General features: G+C 46.9%; 4 protein-coding genes and 1 long non-coding RNA gene across 9 annotated transcripts; 3 read left to right on the forward strand and 2 right to left on the reverse strand.

The window, feature by feature from the left end:
- The first annotated feature begins 67 nt into the window (after positions 1–67).
- Positions 68–4772, forward strand: LOC147055264 (uncharacterized). Of its 2 annotated transcripts, none has more exons than XM_085915488.1 (19): positions 68–215; positions 284–356; positions 449–563; positions 643–817; positions 907–1033; positions 1252–1358; positions 1451–1577; positions 1658–1778; positions 2127–2212; positions 2319–2446; positions 2598–2657; positions 2849–2912; positions 2997–3091; positions 3192–3320; positions 3401–3515; positions 3596–3733; positions 3808–3974; positions 4084–4166; positions 4232–4772. In XM_085915488.1, exons 1-19 carry the CDS (start codon positions 123–125, stop codon positions 4425–4427), a joined length of 2199 nt encoding a protein of 732 aa, XP_085771614.1. In that variant the 5' UTR covers positions 68–122; the 3' UTR covers positions 4428–4772. The 2 variants fall into 2 exon arrangements, with proteins under 2 accessions (XP_085771614.1, XP_085771615.1); XM_085915489.1 differs by having other exon boundaries at positions 922–1033; positions 4232–4771.
- A 146-nt stretch (positions 4773–4918) lies between these two features.
- cnot4a (CCR4-NOT transcription complex, subunit 4a) lies at positions 4919–13708 on the forward strand. Of its 3 annotated transcripts, none has more exons than XM_085913906.1 (13): positions 4919–5197; positions 6929–7154; positions 7528–7725; positions 7826–7912; positions 8259–8360; positions 8433–8558; positions 8642–8766; positions 8847–9053; positions 9143–9200; positions 9301–9553; positions 10394–10900; positions 11144–11368; positions 11469–13708. In XM_085913906.1, exons 2-13 carry the CDS (start codon positions 6981–6983, stop codon positions 11795–11797), a joined length of 2391 nt encoding a protein of 796 aa, XP_085770032.1. In that variant the 5' UTR covers positions 4919–5197; positions 6929–6980; the 3' UTR covers positions 11798–13708. The 3 variants fall into 3 exon arrangements, with proteins under 3 accessions (XP_085770032.1, XP_085770030.1, XP_085770031.1); XM_085913904.1 differs by having other exon boundaries at positions 7826–7911; positions 8252–8360; XM_085913905.1 differs by lacking the exon at positions 4919–5197 and adding an exon at positions 5210–5347 and having other exon boundaries at positions 7826–7911; positions 8252–8360.
- A 392-nt stretch (positions 13709–14100) lies between these two features.
- On the reverse strand, positions 14101–16306 carry wnt2 (wingless-type MMTV integration site family member 2). The gene is made up of 5 exons (XM_085913909.1): positions 16174–16306; positions 15381–15601; positions 15038–15315; positions 14637–14907; positions 14101–14555 (listed from the first exon to the last, which is right to left on the reverse strand). Exons 1-5 carry the CDS (start codon positions 16248–16250, stop codon positions 14350–14352), a joined length of 1053 nt encoding a protein of 350 aa, XP_085770035.1. The 5' UTR covers positions 16251–16306; the 3' UTR covers positions 14101–14349.
- On the forward strand, positions 14360–16757 carry LOC147055267 (uncharacterized). Its single transcript, XR_015066374.1, has 3 exons — positions 14360–14542; positions 14631–14914; positions 14982–16757. It is a non-coding gene; the product is annotated as an uncharacterized LOC147055267 (long non-coding RNA).
- On the reverse strand, positions 16713–23733 carry asz1 (ankyrin repeat, SAM and basic leucine zipper domain containing 1). 2 transcript variants are annotated; one of them, XM_085913908.1, is made up of 13 exons: positions 23370–23733; positions 22659–22752; positions 22442–22564; positions 21557–21668; positions 20153–20264; positions 19958–20092; positions 19729–19841; positions 19490–19562; positions 19106–19162; positions 18725–18837; positions 17790–17886; positions 17600–17713; positions 16713–17094 (listed from the first exon to the last, which is right to left on the reverse strand). In XM_085913908.1, exons 1-13 carry the CDS (start codon positions 23475–23477, stop codon positions 16930–16932), a joined length of 1416 nt encoding a protein of 471 aa, XP_085770034.1. In that variant the 5' UTR covers positions 23478–23733; the 3' UTR covers positions 16713–16929. The 2 variants fall into 2 exon arrangements, with proteins under 2 accessions (XP_085770034.1, XP_085770033.1); XM_085913907.1 differs by having other exon boundaries at positions 17781–17886; positions 23370–23732.
- Positions 23734–24019: the final 286 nt, after the last annotated feature.

The raw sequence follows: 24019 nt of genomic DNA on the forward strand, positions 1-24019 counted from the left end.
AGGGGGTGGCCAGTGCAATTATTGTACTTTGAAGCCATTTTTTTTTTTGTCATAACGTAAATGATGCGTTGTAACCCAAAAGACTTCTGGAGGACTCATTAACCAGCAGTTTTCTGTTATTGATGCTATGTAGCCGTGTAAACACTGTCTGGGATCAAAGTTCAACCTCCTGGGTAAAGTTTCAAGCTTTTTTTTTTTGGGGAGCAGCGGAGAAGGTCAGTACGACGTTCTTGTGCGAGTTGCTCTTAGCTTATTGTCACCAAGTTCTCTTTATTTTGTCCAGGTGTGTCCACACAAAATGCTGAAGCGAGTCTCCGCATCGATAATTAGAAGAGGACTTTCAACATTTCCAAATGGTAAGAATTCTGTTCTTTCTTCTCCTGATTTGGTCAAAATGGACTCATTACATCCTACCACTAATCCAGTAATACACGATGACTCTTTTTAGACAGCGTCTTCCAAGTTCATCCATCAGTATCGCAGGCGCTGGCAGAAAAGCGTCCAGTGGTGGCGCTAGAGAGCACTATCATCACTCACGGCATGCCCTATCCTCACAATCTCAGGTATTTGATAAGAATGACAATGTGCTGTGTTGCAAGTTTCTGTGTATGATAATTACACTGAGCAAGCGGATCAACGCAGCACAGCCAGAAAGGTGGAGGCCATCGTCAGGGACCAAAATGCCACCCCCGCCACTATCGGGGTGATCGAGGGCAAGGTTCACGTCGGTTTGTCAATGGAAGAGCTGGACTTTCTGGCCCACTGTGCCGGATCCGTCAAGGTGTCTCGACGTGACTTGCCGTATGTGGTTAGCCAAGTAAGGATGCAACACTCAAATGATATGCTGCATAGAACATATTAGTATCAAGAAAATTCTATATTCCGTGACTTCCCACCACTGACCAGATGAATCATCTTCAGGGGCTCTCTGGAGGGACCACTGTGTCGGCCACCATGATAGCAGCACAGCGAGCTGGCATCCCTGTATTTGTCACCGGAGGCATTGGAGGAGTGCACAGAGATGGAGAGAACAGTAAGATGGACACGATTTTATTTTGGAGTACTGGAGTGTCCGTGTGTCCTTAATTAAAAAGTCTATCCATCCACTTTTTTTTAATAGTGCATATTTACCATTAGGTGAACAGTTGACTTTGATTCTGATCGAATCAATCTATTGGATGTTTTCTTTACTTTTTTTTTTTTTTTAATCATCATCATGTTTGCGCATCAATCAGTTTGGTGTTTGTGTAGGTTTGGACATCAGTGCGGATCTAACAGAACTGGGCCGGACTCCCATCGCTGTGGTGTCTGCTGGGGTCAAGTCTATTCTTGACATCGGGCGCACTTTGGAGTTCTTGGTGGGAGCTTCGTGTATTGCTGTGATTCATAATTAATTGTTTGTGTAGTTTCTTGAAAAATGAAGTCAAACATTCCTTTTATCCTTTATTAGGAGACACAGGGTGTGTGCGTCGCCACCTACGGAAACTCAAAAGATTTCCCAGCCTTCTTCTCTCGGCTAAGCGGATTCACCTCCCCGTACCAAGTCTCCGACCCTGACAAGGCCGCACAACTCATCGGTGAATCAACACTTTCAATCTTCAACTCAACGACCCGATGATGTCAGAAAATGTCTTAACGGTTCCAAATTTGTCATTAGAGAGCGCTTTGTCGCTGGGTGTCCACAGTGGCGTGTTGATAGCCGTGCCCATCCCGCAAGAACACTCAGCTGCGGGTCAGCAGATAGAGCGAGCAATCCAAACAGCCGTGGCAGAGGCGAGGTGAAAAATTTTAAATTCATGAATGAAATGTACAAATTGTTATGCCTTACATACGTTTTAATTTCCATGCACACATTTCCGTGATAGAAGTATGATAAACAGATAATATAACAATACTCGCAGTCGCGGGCTGATTATCCTCTGCGAAGAATATTGCTGTGGTGTTTGTATGTCTGTATTACACTGCCCCCAAGTGGCCAAAGCACAGACAACAGAATTGACAATTTTGCTGTGTAATAACTTTGTTTTCATAAACATACGATGTTGTAGAATGCTGTCTTTAATAAGCAAATGAGCGTGCACGTTAAAAAAACATTATTTAAAGGCTCTTTTTTTCTCCTCGCTCAGTTCTCAAGGGATCGCAGGAAGAGATGTGACGCCGTACATTCTCCAAAGGGTCAACGAGCTAACTTTAGGAAAGTCCCTTCAAGCCAGTATCCTTCTCATAATTTGTGTCTGATTGAGCACTTTCACAAGAGAAAAAAAAAAACAGTCATCAATTCAGAAGGTTACTGCTCCTTCATTTTTTTTTCTTTTTAGATATTGCTCTTATTCATAACAACGCTAAAGTCGGCAGCCAGATCGCCTGCGCGCTGTCAAAACGGATGAAGAAAGGAAAGTCAAGTGGTGCATTACATCATCCCACCAAACAATCTCAACCCAGTATTGTGAGTGTTATCCTATTTGCGTGTTTTATTCTAAGGAGATTTTTTTTTTTTTACTTGCCTGTTCATTTCCAAAAGTGATACTTTGGTTAAAAAAAATAATCAAATTTTCAGGCTTAGTCCGCAGCAACAATGTTATTCTATTCTCCCACAGGTTGTCATCGGCGGGATAAATGTGGATTTCATTGCAAAAGGAAAAACCAAGACACTTCAAGTAAGTTTATTATCTATATCACATACATTAGCATTTCCAATTTTTATTGAGCCAAGGCGCCTCATTGGCCAGCCAAATGTGTAACAAAAACAGGGTAGACATTTATGTCAAATTTTCTGACATGATGTCATTTTAGGTCACTTCAGATTGATGAACAAAGCTAACAGTCATTTTGTTGTTATCACTTTGAGTTTGGACAGACCAACCCGGGAAGCGTTTGTCAGTCATACGGGGGCGTCGGCCGAAACATCGCCGGTTAGTTTGCCTCATTTCGCTTTGATGATGCTTTCATGTGGAATCCGATTGACCTCATTTTTGTAGTCTACTTGTCTTTTTAAGATTGCTTGAGTCGTCTGGGCCATCGGCCGACGTTCATCTCAGCCACTGGATCGGATTCTCACGCCGATGCTGTCTTCAACTACTGCAAACATATGGTAGCTTTTTAAAAAGTTGCACTTGCATGGATTCCTGCTTATGACAAAACAAAATGTTTCTTTGATTTTGTGATCTATAAATAATTTTGCCATGCGTCAGGACACCAGCGGAGTGATGAGGTCGGAAGGTCAAAGCACAGCGACTTACTGTGCCGTGATCACTGAAAATGGAGAGCTTAGTCTCGGGTTGGGCGACATGGACGTTCATCAGCAGATAACGGAACAATATGTAAGCACTGTGTTGGGATTTCAAAAAATGACTAATAAATAAAACAAATTGAATATTATCTTCTTCTGGTTTTCCTATAGGTGTCCCAGTTTGAATCGCAGCTTTTGTCATCTACTTTGGTGTGTCTGGATGGAAACATCCCGGCCTCCACCATCAAATATGTTTGCTCCGTTGCCAAACGACACAACATCAATGGTGCGCTTGATCTTAAAAAAAAGTGCCAAACATGGAATTTGCAGCTTTTATCGATTCTGATGCGTAACCTCAACGTGCAGTTTGGTATGAGCCGACGGATTCCGAAAAAGCTTGTAAGCCCTTCCTATCTGACGCCTGGAAGTCGCTGTCCTACACCTCACCCAACTTGGCGGAGTTGTGCAGCATGAACAAAGCACTCGGCTTCCAAACGCCTGAAGGTAAAAAACCTGAAAGAGTATAATTTGTCTTTTGGGTTAATGTGCAAGCCAGGATTTGCTTCGGTGTTCGTCAGTGCTCCCAAATTCCCTGGAGCAGGTGCTGAGTCTGGTCGTGGCCCTCTCACGCCCCCTTCTGGAGCATCTCCACTGCCTGGTGGTCACCCTGGGGAAGAATGGAGTGTTGGTATGCGGGGAGCACCACGCGGGCTCCGTCAACCTGAAGCCAAGGAAAGAGGCAAAGGCAAGAACTTTAACCAACAAAATGCGAGCATAAAAGATGACACAACAATCTCTGGATGACAGAAGATAATCCATAGTAGACATGTTATTGTGGCCATCTGTACTTACAGACGAGGACGCTGTGTGCTGTTCACTACCCAGCCCTGAGTGTAGCAGCACATGAGACAATGAATGTCTCAGGAGCAGGAGATAGGTAGAACGTTAAACATTTCTGATGTTTAAAAAAAAAAAAAAAAGTCATCGTGGTCTTGTGGGCAGTCTTGCAGGCGCCTTGATGGGCGGGATCCTCCAGGGTCGTGACACGGACACTTGTGTTCGGATGGGTCTTCTGGCCGCGCGCCTGTCACTCGCATCGCCACATCCTATCGCTCCCGTGCTGACTACACACTCTATGGAGCCCGACCGTATCGAAAAGCACAGCTGGCCCACACCGAGATTCATGTGGATTGACTGACTGACTGCATTTAGAGTTACAAAATGGCTGATAAAAGACAGTAAATTTACTGTTTTACAAGCTGTGCACTGTAGTTTCATTTCTTTTGAAAGAATATTTTAAAAAAAAGAAAATATTTGCAAATCTGTGACAGGCTTTGTGAGATACTTTATGTACATATGAATAACAATATTGGGTGTGCAAAATTATAGGCTGTAATACCGAACATTAAAAAAAAACCAACTAAATATTAAATGTTGATGAATGATTTTATCACAATTTTTGCAGCAAGGTCGGCATTGCAAATGAGAATCTGTTCTCAATTGCCTCAACTTGATTAAAAAAAAAAAAGTCAAATAAAATCAATCAAACGGCCGAAAAATCTACAAAAACGGTTTTGAATGACTTTACTAAGATTATTTGCAAACGTACACGGATGCGACAGGACCTTCCTTGGGCAAGGCTGCGTGAAGTATACCAAAAACTACATCCCCCAAAATGCACCGCTATCATTGCGCAGACTCCGTGGCGTCGAGTACTACTCCACTCCCTCCTTCCTATTTTAATGCTAGCTAAGATGGTGGTTTGAGCGTAAATTGTCTCCTCAATACTAAGAAAAGACAGGGGCAAAAAACACCTTTATAGCTTTTAATTAAACGGAACAACACATCTACGGTTGTCCCAAGTGACCGCTTCGAGATATTTTGACATTACACACACATTGGCTCGCAGTCCCCGCCCAATTCGGTGTGACTCTCTTGGAGTGGAATCCTAAGCTAAATACGGACAGGGTAAGTAACGCTAACGTAAGCCAACTTGCTAGGACGAGCTAACTCGCCTTCACCCTCCCTCCCAATCGCCAAAAGGCTCCGATTGTTGAGTCGCCGAGCCGTTGCTGATCCTCGAGTCTGTTCGAAACTCGCCGGTGTGTCCCTGAGCCAGTAAGAGCGCTGTCAGACGTTTTATCTGCGGCCAAGTTGCGCCCAGCTCACCGTTAGCATTCGTAGGCCGCGTCCGTAAGCCTTTGCCGTACGTCTCCGATGTTAGCATCCCGAGGCTAGCCGATGCTAGGCGGTTATCTACAAGCGAGCTGTCAATATGTGAGGGGGGGTGAAACGTCACGTCGTGTCACTGTCAACCGTTTTTTAAAGTAGTTCATATCAGTGTCGTGTTGAAACTCTGCTTGCACATGCACAATTTGAATGTTAACAATCACCGCCGCCCACCCTACTGACGCCTTTTCCCCCCTCTGTCTCCCTGCCTTCTTATATAAAAGCAGCTTCCCTTTATGCGAATGGCGGCTAATGTTAGCTTCTCCTCGGTGCTGCTCAAATAACATCTGTCAAGAAGGTACCACTCGGAAGATGGGACACACTTTTGGTTGTACTGTCCTCCGGCCAAACAATGGCTGGAGAACTGCATTGCCGACAGCGCGGACTGCATTTGAAATGCTGCTGTTTATTTTCCTCCCCTTCGTAATGCTTTATTTGGGCTCCGCAAATCTTGATCGGTCTCCCAAGTCCTGGCAGCCCGTGTTGTCACATACTAAGTAGAGCATGACTGCTAACAACACGTTATTTATACACAATCACTGCCGATGTGTACGAGGCGTTAGGTATCGCTGGAGCAAACCGAGATAAACACGACTTGATCACATCAATAATCATGTTTTGTGCTAAACTTGAGCTTGGGATCCCGTTGGATTGTATTTGGGGCATTTCGGTCAAATTTTCGAGTCGCTTAACTGGGTCTTCATTTAATGCTGCAGGGCTCGTCTTGTATTTCTGAGGTTCTAGGCTCAAAACTCTGCTCTCAATCTCTGTTCTGGTTTTCCTCCATTTTTGTATATTCCAAAAACATGCATATTAGGTTCTTGAAGGCTCCGAATTGGAAGTGTAGTTTGTTTATGGCTACGTTTACACTTCTAATGAGAGTCTGATACGTGTCACATATGGGCCCAAAAAAATCTGAATTGATCTCCAGCGTGAGCGTAGCAGATTTGCACAATTGGCTGCCCGGCCGTACAGGATGTATGTACCCCGCCTCTCATGAATGGATGGACTTGGTTTGAAGTAGCAGGTCGGATTTGTGTTTCTCACATCTGTCTTACATTTGTGAAATTAGGAGTTCATATCCCTCGCTCCAGCTCACCTAAGTGCGGTAGAAAATGGATGACTTGAGAAGATTTCAAAAAACGATTGGTACTCTTGATGTTTTGTGCTTATGTGACCTTGTGTGACCCTTTGCAGCTGTCCGCCACTGCTTTTACACCTGACGTCCCCTTTTTCACAGCTTTCCAGTGTCCTGCATTCCCCGCTTTTCGTAAAGCGCTCGGTGGCTTTGGAGCTCAAGCTTGTGAATGTCTAAACACTCAGGCAACACCTGCAGTGGAACAGATAGCTATTGCGTTTAAAAGCAAGCACGTAGGGGGACGCGTTGGTGTCGAGGATCCGAATCGGGCCTCGCTACAAAACAGTATGGCTTGATTTTCAATGTTATTGCGCTTTCTTTCCTCCTCGCAGCTCTGCGCTCCGTGACCGCTTCAACGCTCAGCACCACCACGAGCGCCGTAGGATGTCCCATAGCCCCGAAATGAAGGACGACCCCATGGAGTGCCCCCTGTGCATGGAGCCGCTGGAGATCGACGACGTCAACTTCTTCCCCTGCACCTGCGGCTACCAGATCTGCCGCTTCTGCTGGCACCGTATCCGCACAGACGAGAACGGCCTTTGCCCGGCCTGCAGAAAGGTGAGGAAGACTCGCTTAATAAACCAGGAATTGACTCAATTGAAGATCCTTACAATTTAAATATTTCAATATATTTTGTATAATCATGACTTTAAGGGCTAGGGGACTGACATCAGTCGTTTCGAGGTTACCAATGAGTTTAAGTTGTGTCTAGCATACCTTAATGTTTTTTTATGAGATTGTTATAAGTGTTTTATTTATGGCCCTAGGCCTTTTATGTAAAGATTTACTGGAATAGTGACTTTACTACTGCATTAGTGGCAGACTACACCACATCCCGTAGCGACTTGAGAGTAAGTTCAGCCAAAGCTGTTTTAATGGCTGACATAGCAACGCTCGTCTCCATTCTTGACGTTTGCTGTCTTTTCCGCAGCCATACCCAGAGGACCCCGCCGTGTACAAGCCTCTGTCACAGGAAGAGATCCAGAGGATAAAGAATGAAAAGAAGCAGAAACAGAACGAGAAGAAGCAGAAGGTGACGGAGAACCGCAAGCACTTGGCCAGCGTTCGAGTTGTTCAGAGAAACTTGGTCTTCGTGGTGGGACTCTCGCAGCGCCTCGCCGACCCCGAGGTGAGTGCGGCGAGCCGTGAGATGTGCTGAAGTGAAATTTGCGTTATTAATCATTATTGCGTATGGAATAGGCTCACGAGTGTTTTGGTTACGCCTACAGGTCCTAAAACGACCAGAATATTTTGGTAGGTTTGGGAAGATCCATAAAGTGGTTATCAACAATAGTACATCATATGCAGGCTCACAGGTGAGTTCATAGACATTATGGCATTTTGTCTTTCTTTTTTCCCCTAAGGCTGCTTTCATAGACTTGTATTCCGCTGCTTTGAATAATTTTGTCCAGGTTTTGGGGGGGTGTCACGTTTTGGTCACATTCAATCAAACTTAAGTTCCTCTGTGGTTCAAATAGTCTAGTCCTCTGTCATTTGCTGTGACTCGTTTTGGTTCGCTTGGATTGTTATGGCGAATCAAAATGAGCAAATTTGCAATACATTTTGCATTTCTCTTTGGCATCGCAACACTACAGCAAAAACTCAATGGTTGCAGCAGCTGTCTGTCTGATTTGTCTCCTTTTCATCCTTCTGATGGTCCAGGGACCGAGCGCCAGCGCGTATGTCACCTACGTCCGTCCCGAGGACGCTCTTAGGGCCATACAGTGCGTCAACAACGTGGTGGTCGATGGCAGAACACTCAAGGTCATTTTTTAGCACCCAACAGCAATCGTGTTTATGTTTCTCTCATTTTTAATTCTCCCTTTCCTTCCGCAGGCTTCTTTAGGCACGACAAAGTACTGCAGTTACTTCCTTAAAAGTATGCAGTGTCCTAAACCCGATTGTATGTATCTACATGAGCTAGGAGATGAAGCAGCTAGCTTCACTAAAGACGAAATGCAGGTAATTGGTGATGGTGTGTCGTCACCCCGCTTTGGTTATTGATTTACATGGACACATTATTTTTATTTTATTCCTGTTTTCAGGCCGGGAAACATCAAGAATATGAGCAAAAACTCCTCCAAGACTTGTATAAACTAAACCCTAGCTTTCTACAACCTCCAGCATGTGGTACAGAAAAATCAAAGAGTAAATCGGGCTTAACGCAAAGGTCAACCTTTTCTTTCAACTTTTGCCGTCTGCTTTTGTTGTGATGTCTCACTTTTTTTTCTTTTTTCTTTCTTCTGACAGACAAAACAGTAGCAACGGTAAAGATGGGTGGCCCACGTTGTCAGGGCATAGCAAACTAGCCAATGGCCTTTCAGAGGACCGCAAGTCCCCTCCGCTGCTAGACTATCTGGACCAAGAGGGTCTCGCCTCAGACGGTCTGGATACAGACCTGGGTCCTGGCCAATGCACTGCCATGTCGCCCTTCTCCTCAAACTGTGACAGCAACAGGTAGGACGGGGCGACACCCGAGCTCCACGTATTGCGAAAGGCTTTACATTTTTCTGGTGTTATTAATGCACTCAATCATGCGCCGGCAGTCCCAGTGACAAGGCTTCCGAGTCAATCGCAATGGTGAACGGAGATACTCTACAACAGGTAGAACCGCTTCCGAAAAGAGTTTTTTCCCCCCCAAATGAACGAGTCGGACAAGAAAACCAACGTGCTGTCTCTCTCTCACCCCCCCTCCCCCTTCCAGATAGCCACAAGCGACTCCCCCTCTCCTCCCCCGGGTTTAAGCAAGCCGAGCCTGGTGGTGCCCATCAGCGTGTCGGATCTGACGGCCCGCTCGCCCTTCGAGGGCGCGGCGGCCGAGTCCCAGTCGCTCTTCTCGGACAACAGCAATTTCAGACACCCCAACCCCCTCCCCAGTGGTCTTCCCCCATTTCCTAGCAATCCCCGAACCTCCGACTGGCCCATGACTCCGGAACCGCACAGTCTCTTTACGTCAGGTAACGCAAGATTTTTTTCCCTCCTTGTTTTTTGTGTCAGCCGGAGGATCCGCGCAGCCCAATAAAGGTGCACGTTCAAAGATGCTCTTCGGGGGTTTGTGTAGTTGGCAAATATCATCATTGGGACAGGATGAATTGCGGAGACCGCAAACACGCTTAGCGGTCGGTAGCAGAACTCATTTTGTCGTCCCGTTGACTTTCTTAGGAGCAAATTGGAATCAAAGTGAAGTCACACAGTCTCTTTGGGGTCTGTCATTGTGCTGCTAATAAACTGACCACGCAAATGACTGGCAGTTAAGTGCGAACAAATATGATGCACCTTTTAAGGCCAGATAGAATTTGCCATATGTGCCAGTGATTGTGAAATACGCGAGGTGCTTGGCATTCTTCAAACGCTTGAATGCTAATGTTGTGTTCTCAGGGTCTGAAAAGTGCTCGAGTGTCGGATAAAGGCCAACGAAGTGCTTGGAATTATAACAGTTTCTTTCACGAGCCGTAGCTATCTGGCTGAATAGTTTGCTTGTTCACTTGAGGCGGAGAAAGGGACATAACTTGTCTGTGTGTGCTAGAATTTTATCTCTCTCTGCACTTTGGTCTACATTTGTTTTTTAGTTTTATGTGATAATTGAGTATACAGAAACATACCTCTTTGTACTCGGGCTAGTCAAAGCCATGTCTAATAGAAAAATTGCTTTGCCGCAATCCCCGTGGCCAAATGTCTGCCGTACTACACGACAGGGGAAGCAATTAGTTCGCACGGGCCTTAGCTTTGCCTAAAGAAAAAGTGCTTTGCCGCTTCAGTCGTTCCTCCAGTAACATCCACGTTTGCTCTCTCGGCAGACACGATACCGGTGTCATCGTCCACGGACTGGCAGGCGGCCTTCGGCTTCGGCTCGTCCAGCAAACAGCAGGACGACGACCTGGGCTTCGACCCCTTCGACGTCACCCGCAAAGCGCTGGCCGACCTGATCGAGAAGGAGCTGTCGGTGCAGGACCGGAGCCCCGCCTCCGCGGGCCCTTTCGTCCCGGGGAACAATCACGGGCCCGGCCTGCCGCCCCCGAACGGCAACGCCGGCAACTCTCACCACTTCCCCGGCGGCGTGCCCCGCATCCCCCAGATCCACCACAGAGCCATCTACAGTTCCTGCAGTTTCCCCGGCACTCATAGCAGCCAGACTAGTCAACAGCAACAGCAGCAGCAAGGCAGACCACCCTGGATGGGCATCCCCTCGCGGAATAACCTCACACACTTGAACCACTCAGCCAGTGCTGCCTCACACAGTAATTTCTTGGACCTGAATCTGCCTCCTCAGCACAGCACAGGTCTGGGAGGGATCCCCATCTCAGGTTCGTAGCCCACTGTCCGTTTTTGAAGCTAAAATGAACAGTTGACCACAGCCGTTGCCTGTTTGGATGCGACCCTCCTGACCACTCATGCAGTTACGCCAATCACTCTTTTGCCCTACTCCCTTTTTATGAATCCATCTCGTTATTGCGTGCAACTCGGTCGGCCATTTTGCCACTGTCGACTGAAAATGACATCACAGCAATCATGGCTCAGATGTTTGCGTGTGGTTTGCCCTCTTGCAGAAAACAGCGGCTCTATAGAAGGCCTAAATGTGAAAGAGTGGCAAGACGGCCTCCGAGCTCTCCTGCCCAACATCAACATCAACTTCGGAGGCCTTCCCAACTCGTCGTCCTCTTCGTCCTCGTCGTCCTCAAACAGTGTTAACCACATCGGCGGTCCGGCGGGCATTTCGCACAGCCTGAGCTGGGACAGCACCACGAGTTGGATGGACCCCGCCATCATCACAGGTTGGGCGGACACAGCTAAGCACGCCGCAGGGCCGGCGAGCCAGTTTAGTCGGCGGGCGCCTCGGTTCTGATGCCTACTTTGTACTCGTATTTTGTGCAGGCATCCCGGCCTCGGCGGGCACCAGTTTAGACTGTCTCCAGGACGACAACCCCCCACACTGGCTCAAGTCCCTGCAGGCGCTCACGGAGATGGACGGTCCGGCCGGCTCGGTGGCGGCGCCCACCCCCCAGCCCCTTCACGGCGCCATCCTAGATGGCCACCTCCACCACAGAGCCGCCGCTGCCGGCTGGGCCCCTTACCTGCCCCCCGCCACAGCAAGCCCCGCCAGTCATTTCCACTCCCCCCCGCCAGGCTTCCAGACGGCCTTCAGACCCGCGGGACAGCCCGCCACAGAGTTGCTACAGAGTGCCGCTGCGGACCGCCACTGAATACAAGACTACGCCCATTCATGATGTACCCCCCACCCCCTCAAAAGCGAAACACATCAATCTGCAGAGTATGAAAAATGATTAACAAAGTAACAACTATGCTTTCTTTTGGTCCACTTTTTTTCCTCTCTTTGTTTTCGATTGTGGCACACGAATGATCCATCATAACCTCCATCTGCTACCATCACCACTTCTTAGACCTAGATGGGTGGGGGGGGGGAGAGGGGGACTCCAACATAGCACTGAGCACCCTAAAACTGACAAAAGATTCAATTAAGCTTAAGTGAGGGTCCTTCTTTTGAAACGTAACTAACCTAAAGTGTGAACCGTTGTTGGACAGTCAATTTCTTATTTTTTATTTTATAACGGAGCAAAGCAAGCTGTGAATCAAGGATGAGAGTTGTCGCCTGGCTTTATTGCTTGCCGAGGGGGCGACGCGGGATAGGCTTCGGGGGATTACAGGGCGCAGGCTATGCACGGGGCTCCCCTTAAGGTGGAGGGAGACACCAAAAGGACCCCCGGCTCCAGAGGCCCGGATTCCCTCTGCCGGGGACATTTTTGCTGAACCTCTGTATCAGAGGGTAGAGCGGTGCCCGATTGCAGGGGAAGGTCGTGTAAGTGAGGGGGGGGGGGGTGGAGTCCGCCCCCGCGGGAAATGGTGGCACATATCCTGAGCACGAGGGTTAGACTCCTTACTCACAGTGCCACCGTGTGGTACCTACAGTAGCCTAGCCCTAACATGGACAGCCACCAAGTAAATAGAAGGACAACTCGATGGGAGAGAAGGAGGATTTAAGTACTAACTAGGGAGGCTAGGTTGGGAGCGATCGGGCCCTCGCCCCACCTTGTCCACCCGCGAGGGCTTAATTGAGGCCTTAATGGAGTGGAGAGAGAGAGAGAACAGGGCTCGGGTGCATGGAGGAGGTGAGCTCTCGTTGTTTATGATTGCAATATTAGAGTGCCCTAGACATGACATGTGAGGGATGAATGACACTTGAAACATGCACGAAATCATTTGTGGCCACCAAATAAAATACACATTTTTTTATTCATTAATTGAGTATAACATACGCACCAAATACTAATTTGGGACCGCAAAATAAATGATGTGTACACAAAGTAGTCATTTGTGACAGCAAAGTAGAAATTTGTGTCGGTGAAATACTGTGCCAAAAAATGCCAATGATTTTTCTCCACAATGCTAATTAGATTACGTGCTTGAAACACTAATTTGTGGCTACAAAACCCGAATTAATGACTTTGAGGTCACAAAATCATGATTTCAACGTCCAGCTAAGCAAATGGAGCTGCAAAACGTACAAGTCACTTTAAATCTCCCAGGCCAGCATACCACCAAACAATTGTCTCAAAATAGTGGATATAGAAATATTATGTATCTTCTGCCATCTAGCGGATGCTCATTTAATTGTTCGATCTGTTACTATTACGTTTCATGAAACTATGCGTCTGTTCTTTATCCATATTGTGACCACACTTGATTTCTTTCCCTACCTGTCATGTCTTAGGGGTACGTTAGTGTGTGCAACTTGAGCGTGTGTCACAAAGAAAGGTGCTGCACTACAAAGTACTGTAGTGGTGAATCTCAGCCTTTTTTTTTCTCCCCCCCCCCATCATCTTGACTTTACCCCCCCCCCTCCCCTGCCACCTTTCTTCTTTTCAAGTCTTAATTTGTGACCCTCGTTTTCTCTCCTCCTTTCCGCTGTCCCCCCGTTTAACAGTATTGACTCACAATGAACAAAATGGGAGAAGCTGCCACAGTAATGGATCGAACACAATGCCTTGAGGAGGAAAGAAAAAAAAAACGGAAAAATTGAGGCGCTAAAAAGGAAGTTAAAACTGTCCTCTGCAGGTCTGGAAGATGAACCTTAAATAAAACAAAACTCAAAATCTGCTGTTTGTTTGTCTGCTGTTGTCATTTACAGAGGCATATTGAGCTTAGTTTAATGTTGCCCACCAGAGGGCGACATAACACTCCGCCAAGTCTGCTTATGACGTGTATTTCTTAAGTTAGCCTGCAGAGGGCGACACCACGGACTATTTGTATGACCACGTTGTTCAAAATAGTATTTACGGTTGGTTACAAGGCTATCTTGAAAAAAACATAACATTCTCGTGTTCTATTTATACTTTAATTATAATTATCTTATATAGTACAATAAAATGTTGAATTATGTGGATTAGAATGTATATATTCTTTCAAGTTTGTAGTATACAAAATGTTTTTGGACTTTTTATTTACAAAATTAATTGAACAATGAAGAATCAAAACACTACTCCATCAAAAAAAAAAAAAAAAAAAAAAAATACGACTCGCATACACTAACCCGATGCTATCCCCTATGAATAGCGGGTTCGGTCGTCGTTTATTTTTTTTTATTTTTTTTTAATAATAAATCAATTATTTCAAACTGGACGAGGAATAAAACAATAAATAAAATGAATAAATACATTATAGTGGTGGGGGAAATAAAACTTTTAAGAACAGTGTCCGGGTTATATGAGCGAGTTCTCAAGTTTGCTGACAATGACGTTCACGTGTGGTCCTTGCAGGTGCGGACGTCCATCACCTGGTGACAGTCGCTGCAGTGCACGGCGCAGCACCAGTGAAATTTGCACTCGCACTTGGCACTGCGGCTCACCCGCGCCGTGTCGTAACCTCTCCCGCAGCACATGACCGAGCAGCTGTCTGCGCCCCGAGACGTCACGTTGCACCGCCGTCCGCCGGTACCCACGGACCCTGCGAAATAGACATGCATCACGGTCAGCTTCAGAGTGGACCGGCAAGTTAGCGTCACCGATTGCGTTTTTTTAGGAGAACCTGCGTCGTGGTCGGGCACACAGAAGTCTGGAGATTCGTCCGAGTACACCAGTTGGTTCTTCCCAGGCGCCGTGTGTCTTCCCCACGCACCCAGCGTGGTCAAAGCCGCTCCGTACTGGTTGACGGCCACGTGGACGGCGCGCTCATATTTGCGCCTGAGTTCGTCTCCAGTACGGCGGAAGTCGGCCATTGCTAGCCAGCAGGTGCGCGCGCTGCATGAGCCGCTCACTCCGTGGCACTTGCACTCCAGACTCAGGAGACGCTTCACTGCCTGATGGGTGTGTAAATACAAGTCACATGTGTCGTATAAGATATTTGTTGACGAGTAAAATTCCCATTTTTTAGCTTTACACCTGAGTGACGTCATGTAAAGAGGAGAACGGGGCGGGACGTGACGTCACCTTGCGCCCGGCCCTGTTGTTGTGGAGGTTGATGAGAGCACGTGCGTCGGGCTCCTTTCTCTCTTTGGCGTCCACAAAAGCGTGTCCGAAGCGGGCGGCGTGCTCCACGTGGTCACTGCAGCCGCCCCAGTCGAAGGTACCGACCCGATCCCGCCAAGAACCCGTCTTACGCGGGTCGCAGGAGCAAGAGTCCAGCTCGCCGCGGCTGCACGCTCGCGCCAGCGTGTGCACCACGCCCGCCGAGGAGATGGCGTATATGAAAGCCACCTCGCGGCTGCCTGAGGGGGATCGGGCGCCATCAGCGTCCGGACCCGTGACGATAACAACCCGTCCCGGGACTCACCGCGTAGCAGCAAGCGTCCAAACAGACTGTGGTCCCGCGCCACCGTGTTGCAGTTCCAGCGGTGATTGCGAAACTGGTGCTGACACTCGGAGATCCAGTCCTGCACGCCGGCGCCGATGGCTTCCATCACTCGGGGATACTGGCGGCACAGCCGCCGCTGCTCGCTTACCAACCCCGGGATGTTGTCGCACATCACGCCAGAGCCCAGAGTACTCATGTACCTGTTTGGAAGGTAACCAGGCAGCAGCTACACTTCACCACATAAGTGAACATTCAAATCATAAATAAATAATCAAATGTAAGTTTCAATAAGAGGAAGACATAGTTATTGTTTCCATGTTGAAGTAGTAAAAAAAAAAAAAAAGCACACTAATCACGATAATCATCATCACTTTTCCAGGTTCTATAATTTTGCTCTAACAAGACATTATATTACCGAGTTGGATTCGTGTCCACGTGAGGAATAAATAATCGAGAAGCTACAGTCGACAGACGTGTATGATTATTCCATGAGGTGTTGAAATGTTTGCCGTGAAGGGAAAAAGCACCAAGAGACCGGTTGAGACTTGTAAAGATGTCGTAAAGGCTTTTCAATAGACGGCAGCGAGAACATTTGATAACTTTAGTGTAATGACTAAAAATGATGAGGGCAAAAAAAATACAGCAAAAGGTCAAATGCAACAGTGTGAAGCTGCGGCCAAGAAAACATCATGACAAGCAATTCATGCAAAGGCATCCCAAAAAAAAAAAAAATGCTGCAAACTTTCAGAGCAGCGCGATGATGCAAACTCACCACCAAGACGCGTCGACACTCAGCACACACACAGTCGCGCACACGCACCAACATAGTCCACACGCCGAGGCGTTCATGTCGGCCGCGCGGGATCACTTTTGTTGCATGTCCGCCGAGAGCACGAGTGGCAAATGAGAGGCGGCGGCGCAACGGGGCGGGAAGCACCAACGAGTCTTCACATCCTTCTGCTTGGGTGGCCGAGGCGCGTGCAAAGTCGCCGTGACGCTGGAATGTTCCAATCACGTTAATTTCCTGACTCGCTTTATGGATCATTAATGGAGGAGTTGATTAATACTTGGGCTTTTCAAAATAATGACAATATGCCAATTGGCTGGTGTTTTGCCAATTGCCGTATTTTTCGGACTATAAGACTTACTTGAAATCCTATCAAGTGCGTCTTAGAATCGGAAGCACATCAAAGTTAAGTTGAATAATGTGACGCAGTGGAAGAAACGTGATTTAATTGTAAAGGACATCATGTGTCCAATTGTGCTTTTTGAAAAGCGCTTTTGCTTTGATGCATTTCAGGAAACAAATACTTTGGCCATTTGAAACTTCTTTATCAACATTTATTTCCTTCAGAACTCCTACAAAATTAAAACTTCTACATTTGAACATACTCTTGTAAAATGATATTTTTCAAGACTACAAAATAATTTTATCCCCCCCAAAAAAAAACAGGATTCAACTTTACAAGAAGTCTTGCTTGCATCATACAAATAAATGCGTGTGGGTTCAGCATAACGGTATTATCGATTACAAGAATGTGAAGACGTTCCCTAACTTGGATAGATAACCACGGCTCAGGAAGAGGAGGGTCACCCCCAGCGCGGCTGCGGCGAGGCTCGCGACGCCCGGCATCGTCCTCTTGCCGCGGGCGACGGGCGGAGGAATTCGACAGCTGTTTGGGGCCTCGTTCATCTGTGCGGGAAAAGCCATTCATTTTAGTCCGCTTAGTAATGGATCAGTCGATAGTTGGACCCAACAGACCTTCAGAACTGACTCCCACCTTGAACTGGGCTCCCCACAACCTTCAGCTAGGACCCACATGGCTTTGCTACAGGTACCTTTGTAGATAAGGACCCCACTGAGACGTGACACAGCTGACGTACCCCCCCCCCCCCCCCCCCCAATTTATCTATGTCCTGCTCCTTCGACTCTACACACCCCTCAACCCGGACCCTACTCATCAGCCCTCTAAATTCCGTCACCCCACAACGTGCATCACTGACGCTGACCCCCCCCCCCATCTTCCCTCCTCCTCCCCCCTGCTGTCTGTGTGCTGACAGGGCTGTGTCACGGTGGTGCTGACTTATTGGCTGTGAGGATTCGCTCCTGTCACGCTAAAGTCTGCCACGAACACACACACACACACGCGTGCTGGAGCTTGTCAACATTCGCATACAGTATGCACAAGTTTGCCGACCTGGCGGAGCAGATTGTACAGGCAGTTGACTTCGGTCTGCAGGTCTTTGGTCTGCGTCACCAGTTGGCCGCACAAGTCCTGGGCCTCTCGCTTGTTGTCCAGGATGAAGACCAGCTGCGCACAAAAAAAGCAGATTTCGATGATATGAAACCCGAACGGCCGATGCCGACGCGCGGTGTACCTTGTAGACCTGCACGGGGAGGCGGCGTGTGGTGTCCTGGATGATTTCCGTCAGACGGCAGCATTGCTGCTTGAACTTGATCAGGAAGTTGAGCAGCTCCTCGCTCCTGAAGAACACACGCAAACAGTTTATTGATGGTGATGACGTCGCAGCGGCAAACAGGTGGGTGATGGGTTTTCCCTGGAGCGGCGCGGCGGACAGCGCGACTTATTGATAGTTGTTATCTTAGCGCTCCATCTGCGCACTCCGTCAGGGTGAGCCGTGTAAACAGTGTCAGGCGGCGCAGCCTCCCTTCTCCCCTGCTCCTAGTTTGTCTAGCGCGGCGATGACAGCACGCCCGCACAAATAGCTCATGTTATGTTACGCTTTGTTGTTTTACGCAGGGAAAAATGGCTGAGCTGTCAATTTTATTTTTTTTAATCCATTTTAAGTTCCTCGTTTTGGTTGCTCTTCAAGATATTTGTTCTTATTTATTATTCTGACTGAATACATTTTTTTTGGTATTGTTTGTTTTATCACATCCAATGTTCGATTTAGGATTCATAAACAACCTATAAATTGTGTTTGGCTTTTTTTTAGCAGCGCAAAAGTGATCCTGAGATTCCCCGTTCAATTGATCAAAAGTATTTAAGTGGTGAGGCCCAGCCCGGCCCTGGTCAAGCCTTCCACCATCCTTCTGTCTCTTGACGTCAGTCCGCCGAGTCTTCGCGGAGCAATTGGGTGCTCCGAGACGACTCTGCGGCGAGCTCATGTCGCCTCTCGCCTTACAAATCATTAGAGCTCCACTTAAACCATTAGCAAAGGTTAAGATGATCGCAAATGAGGATGAGAGATGTTCGCAGGTATGATGGACGACTTCCAGTGGGGGAAGGAACGGCTGGCTTGATGCTATACGACTAGGTCGACCCAGAATTACGGTCTGAGAGGCAAGACGTTGTACGAACCCGCTGTCGGTCACTCCGAGTTGCTCGACGGTGCCCAGGTCCAGTTGGTCCAAGTGCATCTGCTGCAGAGCGCTCAGAACCTTCTTCTGGTCTGCTGCTTCTGTGATTCCGACCTATAAGATTATAGATGGCATTGGGGAACATTTTTGGGATCTAGAATATTTTTGTTTTCATATCGTTCTTTTATAAACTCCAACCACAATGTATCATAGAGATTTTTAATGGCTCACGTTTAAGTTTCCCATGAAGACGACAATATCAAATTCCCAAAATGCTGCAAAACGTGAAACGATGCTCACTGGAGCGTATCAGTCATACGTGTGCAGCATGAGCTACCCTCATCTTCATATGAACTGACAGTGGTTGCGTTCACCCTCTTACCTTCTCCAGGTCCTCCTCCTCCATAGTCAGCAGCTCGCTCCAGGTGATGTCCTTCTCCTGTGAGGGAGGGAGCACGGTACAATTTGAGCCATGCGCCTGCATGGGCCGGCACCAGCATCTGTCAAACTGAGCCTCGTCCAGGTAGCGTGCTAGTAAAATATGTAAACTGCACACCTCATTACATGAAAATGTCATAGCGAACCCCGCGCAGGTGCTACTGTAACATCTCACCTGTGGCGCTAATAAGATAGACCGCGTGATATCATTAATCAATACGCTGACATCAAGGAGATGTGGGAAGGCCACCCGGATCTAAATGTTTTTTTTTTGTTAGCTCAAAGCTAAGAAGAAAGTGGAGACATAATACAAGCGGCGTTGACGTACATGCATGATGTCGATGAGGTAGTCCAGATCCAGGCCGTGAAGAAATAGCTCCAGCTCATCCAGCTTGGGCACGCTGGTGCGTAAAAAGAAACAGTGTGACTTTGAGGGATTCGAGTTTGTGTTTATCAGGGCAAAGATTGTGATTCCTGCAGTTGCAGAGAGAATCCAGCGGAGGGCACCAAACTCAAAGTTACCTCTGTGTGACGTTCTCAGATAAAAGTGAACTGGTGGCGATTTACCTTTCGGCAAAAGATGGAGCGTTGGACTTGACGATGGCAGAAAGGCTTTCCTTCGTAGAGTTGAAAGGTAGCACCGGATCGACGTTCAATGCCGAGGAGAGAATCCTGGCGATCTGCGCGGGTTTTTGGAATAAACGGAACACTTCTAAACAAGCAGCTTGAAACACAAACGCATTCATGGAGTAAATCAGACAGAAGTTGATCAATGGAGAATTCGTGATGACGGCACCTGAGTGTGTTTAAGAAGCAAAGCTAGCTCAGCGGGACTTTTCCCCTCGGCGGTGGCGATGCTGCTGTCGGCTCCCAGCTGGAGGAGCTTCAGCACGGCCTTTTCCTGGCCGTGCTGCACGGCCACCGACAAGGCCTGAAACGTTACTGTGGTTACACGCACGTACGCACGCGGAACCGCAATAATGTCACATACGGTGTATCCGTTGGCGTTTTGCATATTGAGGTTGGCTCCGTGAGACGCCAGAAGGTTGAGGACTTTGCAGTAGTTGTATTTGGCGGCTAACATCAGGCATGTCATTTGAGACCTAAAAAAAAAAAAAAAAATTGCATGAATTTGGCATTTGGACTATTTCAATAAAGTTTTCACCCTGGAAAAACATCGCGGTAATTTTGACAGGGTTTTTTTTTTTTTTTTTAAACTTGGTGGACTGTGAGATAAGCTAAAGACAATTCCTCTTTCAATAACGCCGCTCGATGAGTGTTGAGACAAACACTGTACTGTACATCAGTCACTTTTTTTTTTTTTCACATCATACGTCGGCGGCAAGCTCACTGTTGACTTGCGACGGTGATTTACCGAGTCGTCTGGGAAAGACTCGGCGCTGGTCAAACAGCGTGACGGCAAACAGTCAAATTAATCACCCTCACGTAGACAAAAGTTAATGTTTGATGTCAATTTGCGCGCATTCCTGCTCACTTCACCACGGCGCACTTCCTCTTGGAGCAGTGGGAACGGAGAACGCTCGCGTCGTCCGTTTCTACCGTCGGTGCGACGGCCCCGCCGGCGAGGTCTTTCTCATACGGCTTCCGTGCGAGCGTTCCAATCAGCGGGACCGTAGATCATTCTTATCAGCGCGACTGTCCGACCGTAAAAATGTCAAGTTGAGATTTAAGGTCAGAGAAGACGGGACTTGTTTCAATAGGCCAACTGAAGCGTCTTGTTATGTCACAGGTCAGATCGACCCCGCGGGCAATGCCAGGAAAAGCGGGCGAGTTTTAAAAGCGGGAATATCTTTAAGTCGTATTTATTTATTGGGCTTTCGGGCGGAACGGCAGTCGCAGGCCCAAACTCACATGTGCATGGCAGCCCGAAGCCACTTCCCGCCTCAACAGTTGAGTAAACGTGAGCGCATGTGAACAATTGGGGGTCCGCGTCGGGTTTGTTGGGAGTGCGTTTGTTTACACCCAAGCAGAGGCAGCTGGTGTTCATTTTTGATCAGATGCTCCGACGTAAGCGACGGCGGACGTTTGATGTAGTCTAACCATATCAACTTACGCGCCGCTTGGCGCCGTGGGGGGTTTGTCGTCATCGCTGCCAAACTGCCTCGCTCAAATATTTGGTCGAGGAGGGAAATGAAAACTTCCCTGGCACTGGTAGAGCAACAGTGTGTTAGCATGTAAGCTAAACAGAAGATGCGTTGTCACCGTGGTGAGAAAAAAACCATTTCGTTTTTAAGATTGCAGCAACTTTCCGTTTTGATTCATTAGTTGTTGATAAACTGATTGACTCCTCTGCTGGAAAACCAATCAGAACAATCATCGTACATTTGAACCTGAACTGAGCCAGATCGAACTTCCTTGTAATCAGCCAACTCACGCGTCCGCCGTGTTAGGGTCGGCGTTCCTGGAGAGCAGAAGCTCCACACAGCGAGCAATTTTGTCCTCCTTTGCCGATGCAGTGCAGCTGGCCATCAGCGCTGTCTTGCCACCTACAAACGAGAACATGGCATTTACTCAAGAAGAAAATGTGACAAGTCAGCCCGACTGAGATTTTATTATGTTGGGACTTACATTACTCAAGTTATCTTCTGTTTTTTTTATGATTTAGATTGGATTTGCCTACATTAGCCTCTTTTGCTCCAAATGACGTCTGGAGTTGTTCCTGTTCAATTCTAATTTAGTTCCGGCAATGTGTTATTTATTTGTGTTATTATTTGTGTTTGGGCCTCACCATCTGTCTGTGTGGAACTGTGTCTTTGTTGTTTATATATTCTTTGCGTGGGTGCAAACCAGACGAGCCCGGCATGTGTGTGTGTGTGTGTATGGGATCGGAGTAAATAAATGCTGATCCAGAGATTTTCCTGAGCGGGAATGGCAGCAGTGTGGCGACCGGGATGTGTAAAGATGTAGGCCTTCACGCCATGAAAGAATTGTGCTTTTTTTGAAGCAGGCAGACCTTGACGCAACACATGCAAAGGATGGCGAAGCAGCGCCTGAAGTAAAAACAACTCCCAAGGATCAGAGGTGTGGTGTTTCTGCAACATTTCCTCTTTGGCGTCATCGCTGTTAAGTAAAGTCAGATGAACCATGTTGTTGTTAGCGGCATGACCGTGTCGCTGTGTTCATCTTGCCTTCGTAATTATACTTCAACGTTTAACTGTCCGTACTGTAAAAGACACAGTTCGCTCTGTGTCTTAGTGAAAGTTAAATGTTGGAGTGGTTCTATGTGATTGTGAAGAAATTATTTGTTTGAGAGCGAGACCTTTGCTGAAGTTGCCGTTGGCGCCCCGATCCAGAAGCACTTTGGCCACATTGTATTGCGCCACACTGAGAGCACACATCAGAGGAGTGCAGTCAAAGCCCAGGTTGCTCTCCACATCCATGCCTGTGCATAATATCCATAATATTATTACTACATGGCATCATAGGACTCACAAAAACATTTTTAATTGCTGTTGTTGGAATGAAAAGGTTCTTGCCATTGTCCAGCAGCTGTTCAATGGCAGCAACGTTGCCTTTTCTGATGGCCGATTTGAGCAAATTGACTTTTTCTGCCAAGGTATTATCAGCATTCTGTCACAATAACAAATACACTAGTTATATGCAAAAAAAATGGTTTTATGCAACAGTATCATGTTGGTTTACATGTATTCAATGCAACCAATTTGAATACACGATTGTTTTTATCTTCTTGCAAAGTCAAGATATTAGATAAAGACAGGATCTCCTGCAAATACTCAAAATCAAATAACTCCGAACAAATGTAATCGGTACATTCCTACTTTAGAAGCCATATTTATCAAATATAAGACTTCTCATTTAATACGAATCACCCAACCGAATCAGACTTTATATCATAAGGTTGTAAGAACTGTAGCATTTATGATTTAGATATTCCAGCTAAACAAAAACATGTTTGCAGTGACTAAAGTTTGCAGCTTGCAACATTTATCAATGCTAAATCTATAGCCCACAAAAAGAAGTAGTTTTTTTTTCTCATGTGATCTGATTCAATTCAACTGCACAAGAATGTTGACCTACGAAATGTGAATCTAATCTCATTTTGTATGACATCGAGCAACGCAACTGGCAAGGTGGACTTGTTAGCATTGCTAATGGCGGCAAGCCAAGCGAGCTACTTCCGGTAGAGAGAGAGACGACGTTTTTTCTTGTTTCCAAATCAAACTTACCTGAATATCGTAAATCTTTTTGTCAGGGGGGCGCTCCACGAACCAGTCTTCGCTGCTTGAATCGCTCTCATATCCAGCTGGGAATGAATTAGCCTTCGAGTCCTCCATGTCGACTATGCAATGTTGACGAAGCAGCGGAGAACGCTAATTCACAAGCTAGGTGGCGCCAACATGTACAGTACAAGTACTATTTCTACTGCTTCTTACGCTTGTTTTATTTTTTTAACGCTTTCGTTGTATTTTACTATGTTTATATATGGTATTTTTAATGGCAAATGATTGAGAAGGAACTAACTCACACAATCCAGTGTTAGCCTGAATGTCCAGCAGAGGTCAGTGTTTCCTCTACTGAGAGCTTTCAAGGAGAATCTCACTCGCAATATGCTGTTCGAGCTGTTGTGTGTTTGGTAGGTTTTATTTTAAACGGTTTCCAAAAGACAGACAATCCAATCAAAGACAATCTCTGTCAGCGTGAGTCAGCCACTGCTTTTCAAATGAATCGGACCAAAACAATTTGAATACACCTAAAGCGCTGATAAGACTACTATATTGGTGTTCCCCTGTGGAATGTTTTTTGTCCTCCCTTTCCTGAAACTGTGCGTAGTATGAAACCGAAGATTTTTTTTGTATTTGTTTAAGAAGTTTCTAAA

This window comes from Syngnathus leptorhynchus, chromosome 6 (assembly GCF_054491065.1).
Source record: "Syngnathus leptorhynchus isolate UIUO chromosome 6, UIUO_Slep, whole genome shotgun sequence".
In the NCBI taxonomy this organism is placed as follows: Eukaryota; Metazoa; Chordata; class Actinopteri; order Syngnathiformes; family Syngnathidae; genus Syngnathus; species Syngnathus leptorhynchus.

Coding starts and splice junctions, on each gene's coding strand:
- cnot4a (XM_085913904.1), top strand. CDS start 6,981: ATGTCCCATAGCCCCGAAATGAAGGACGACCCCATGGAGTGCCCCCTG. Junction 7,912..8,251: donor ACATCATATGCAGGCTCACA/GGTGAGTTCATA, acceptor CATCCTTCTGAT/GGTCCAGGGACCGAGCGCCA. Junction 8,361..8,432: donor TCGATGGCAGAACACTCAAG/GTCATTTTTTAG, acceptor TTCCTTCCGCAG/GCTTCTTTAGGCACGACAAA.
- wnt2 (XM_085913909.1), bottom strand. CDS start 16,250: ATGAACGCCTCGGCGTGTGGACTATGTTGGTGCGTGTGCGCGACTGTG. Junction 15,316..15,380: donor TGGACGCTTGCTGCTACGCG/GTGAGTCCCGGG, acceptor GATCCCCCTCAG/GCAGCCGCGAGGTGGCTTTC. Junction 14,556..14,636: donor TGTGCCCGACCACGACGCAG/GTTCTCCTAAAA, acceptor TCTATTTCGCAG/GGTCCGTGGGTACCGGCGGA.
- LOC147055264 (XM_085915488.1), top strand. CDS start 123: ATGCTATGTAGCCGTGTAAACACTGTCTGGGATCAAAGTTCAACCTCC. Junction 1,359..1,450: donor GGCGCACTTTGGAGTTCTTG/GTGGGAGCTTCG, acceptor ATCCTTTATTAG/GAGACACAGGGTGTGTGCGT. Junction 1,779..2,126: donor ACAGCCGTGGCAGAGGCGAG/GTGAAAAATTTT, acceptor CTCCTCGCTCAG/TTCTCAAGGGATCGCAGGAA.
- asz1 (XM_085913907.1), bottom strand. CDS start 23,477: ATGGAGGACTCGAAGGCTAATTCATTCCCAGCTGGATATGAGAGCGAT. Junction 22,565..22,658: donor TGAACAGCTGCTGGACAATG/GCAAGAACCTTT, acceptor TATTATGCACAG/GCATGGATGTGGAGAGCAAC. Junction 20,265..21,556: donor GACCCTAACACGGCGGACGC/GTGAGTTGGCTG, acceptor TTTTTTTTTTAG/GTCTCAAATGACATGCCTGA.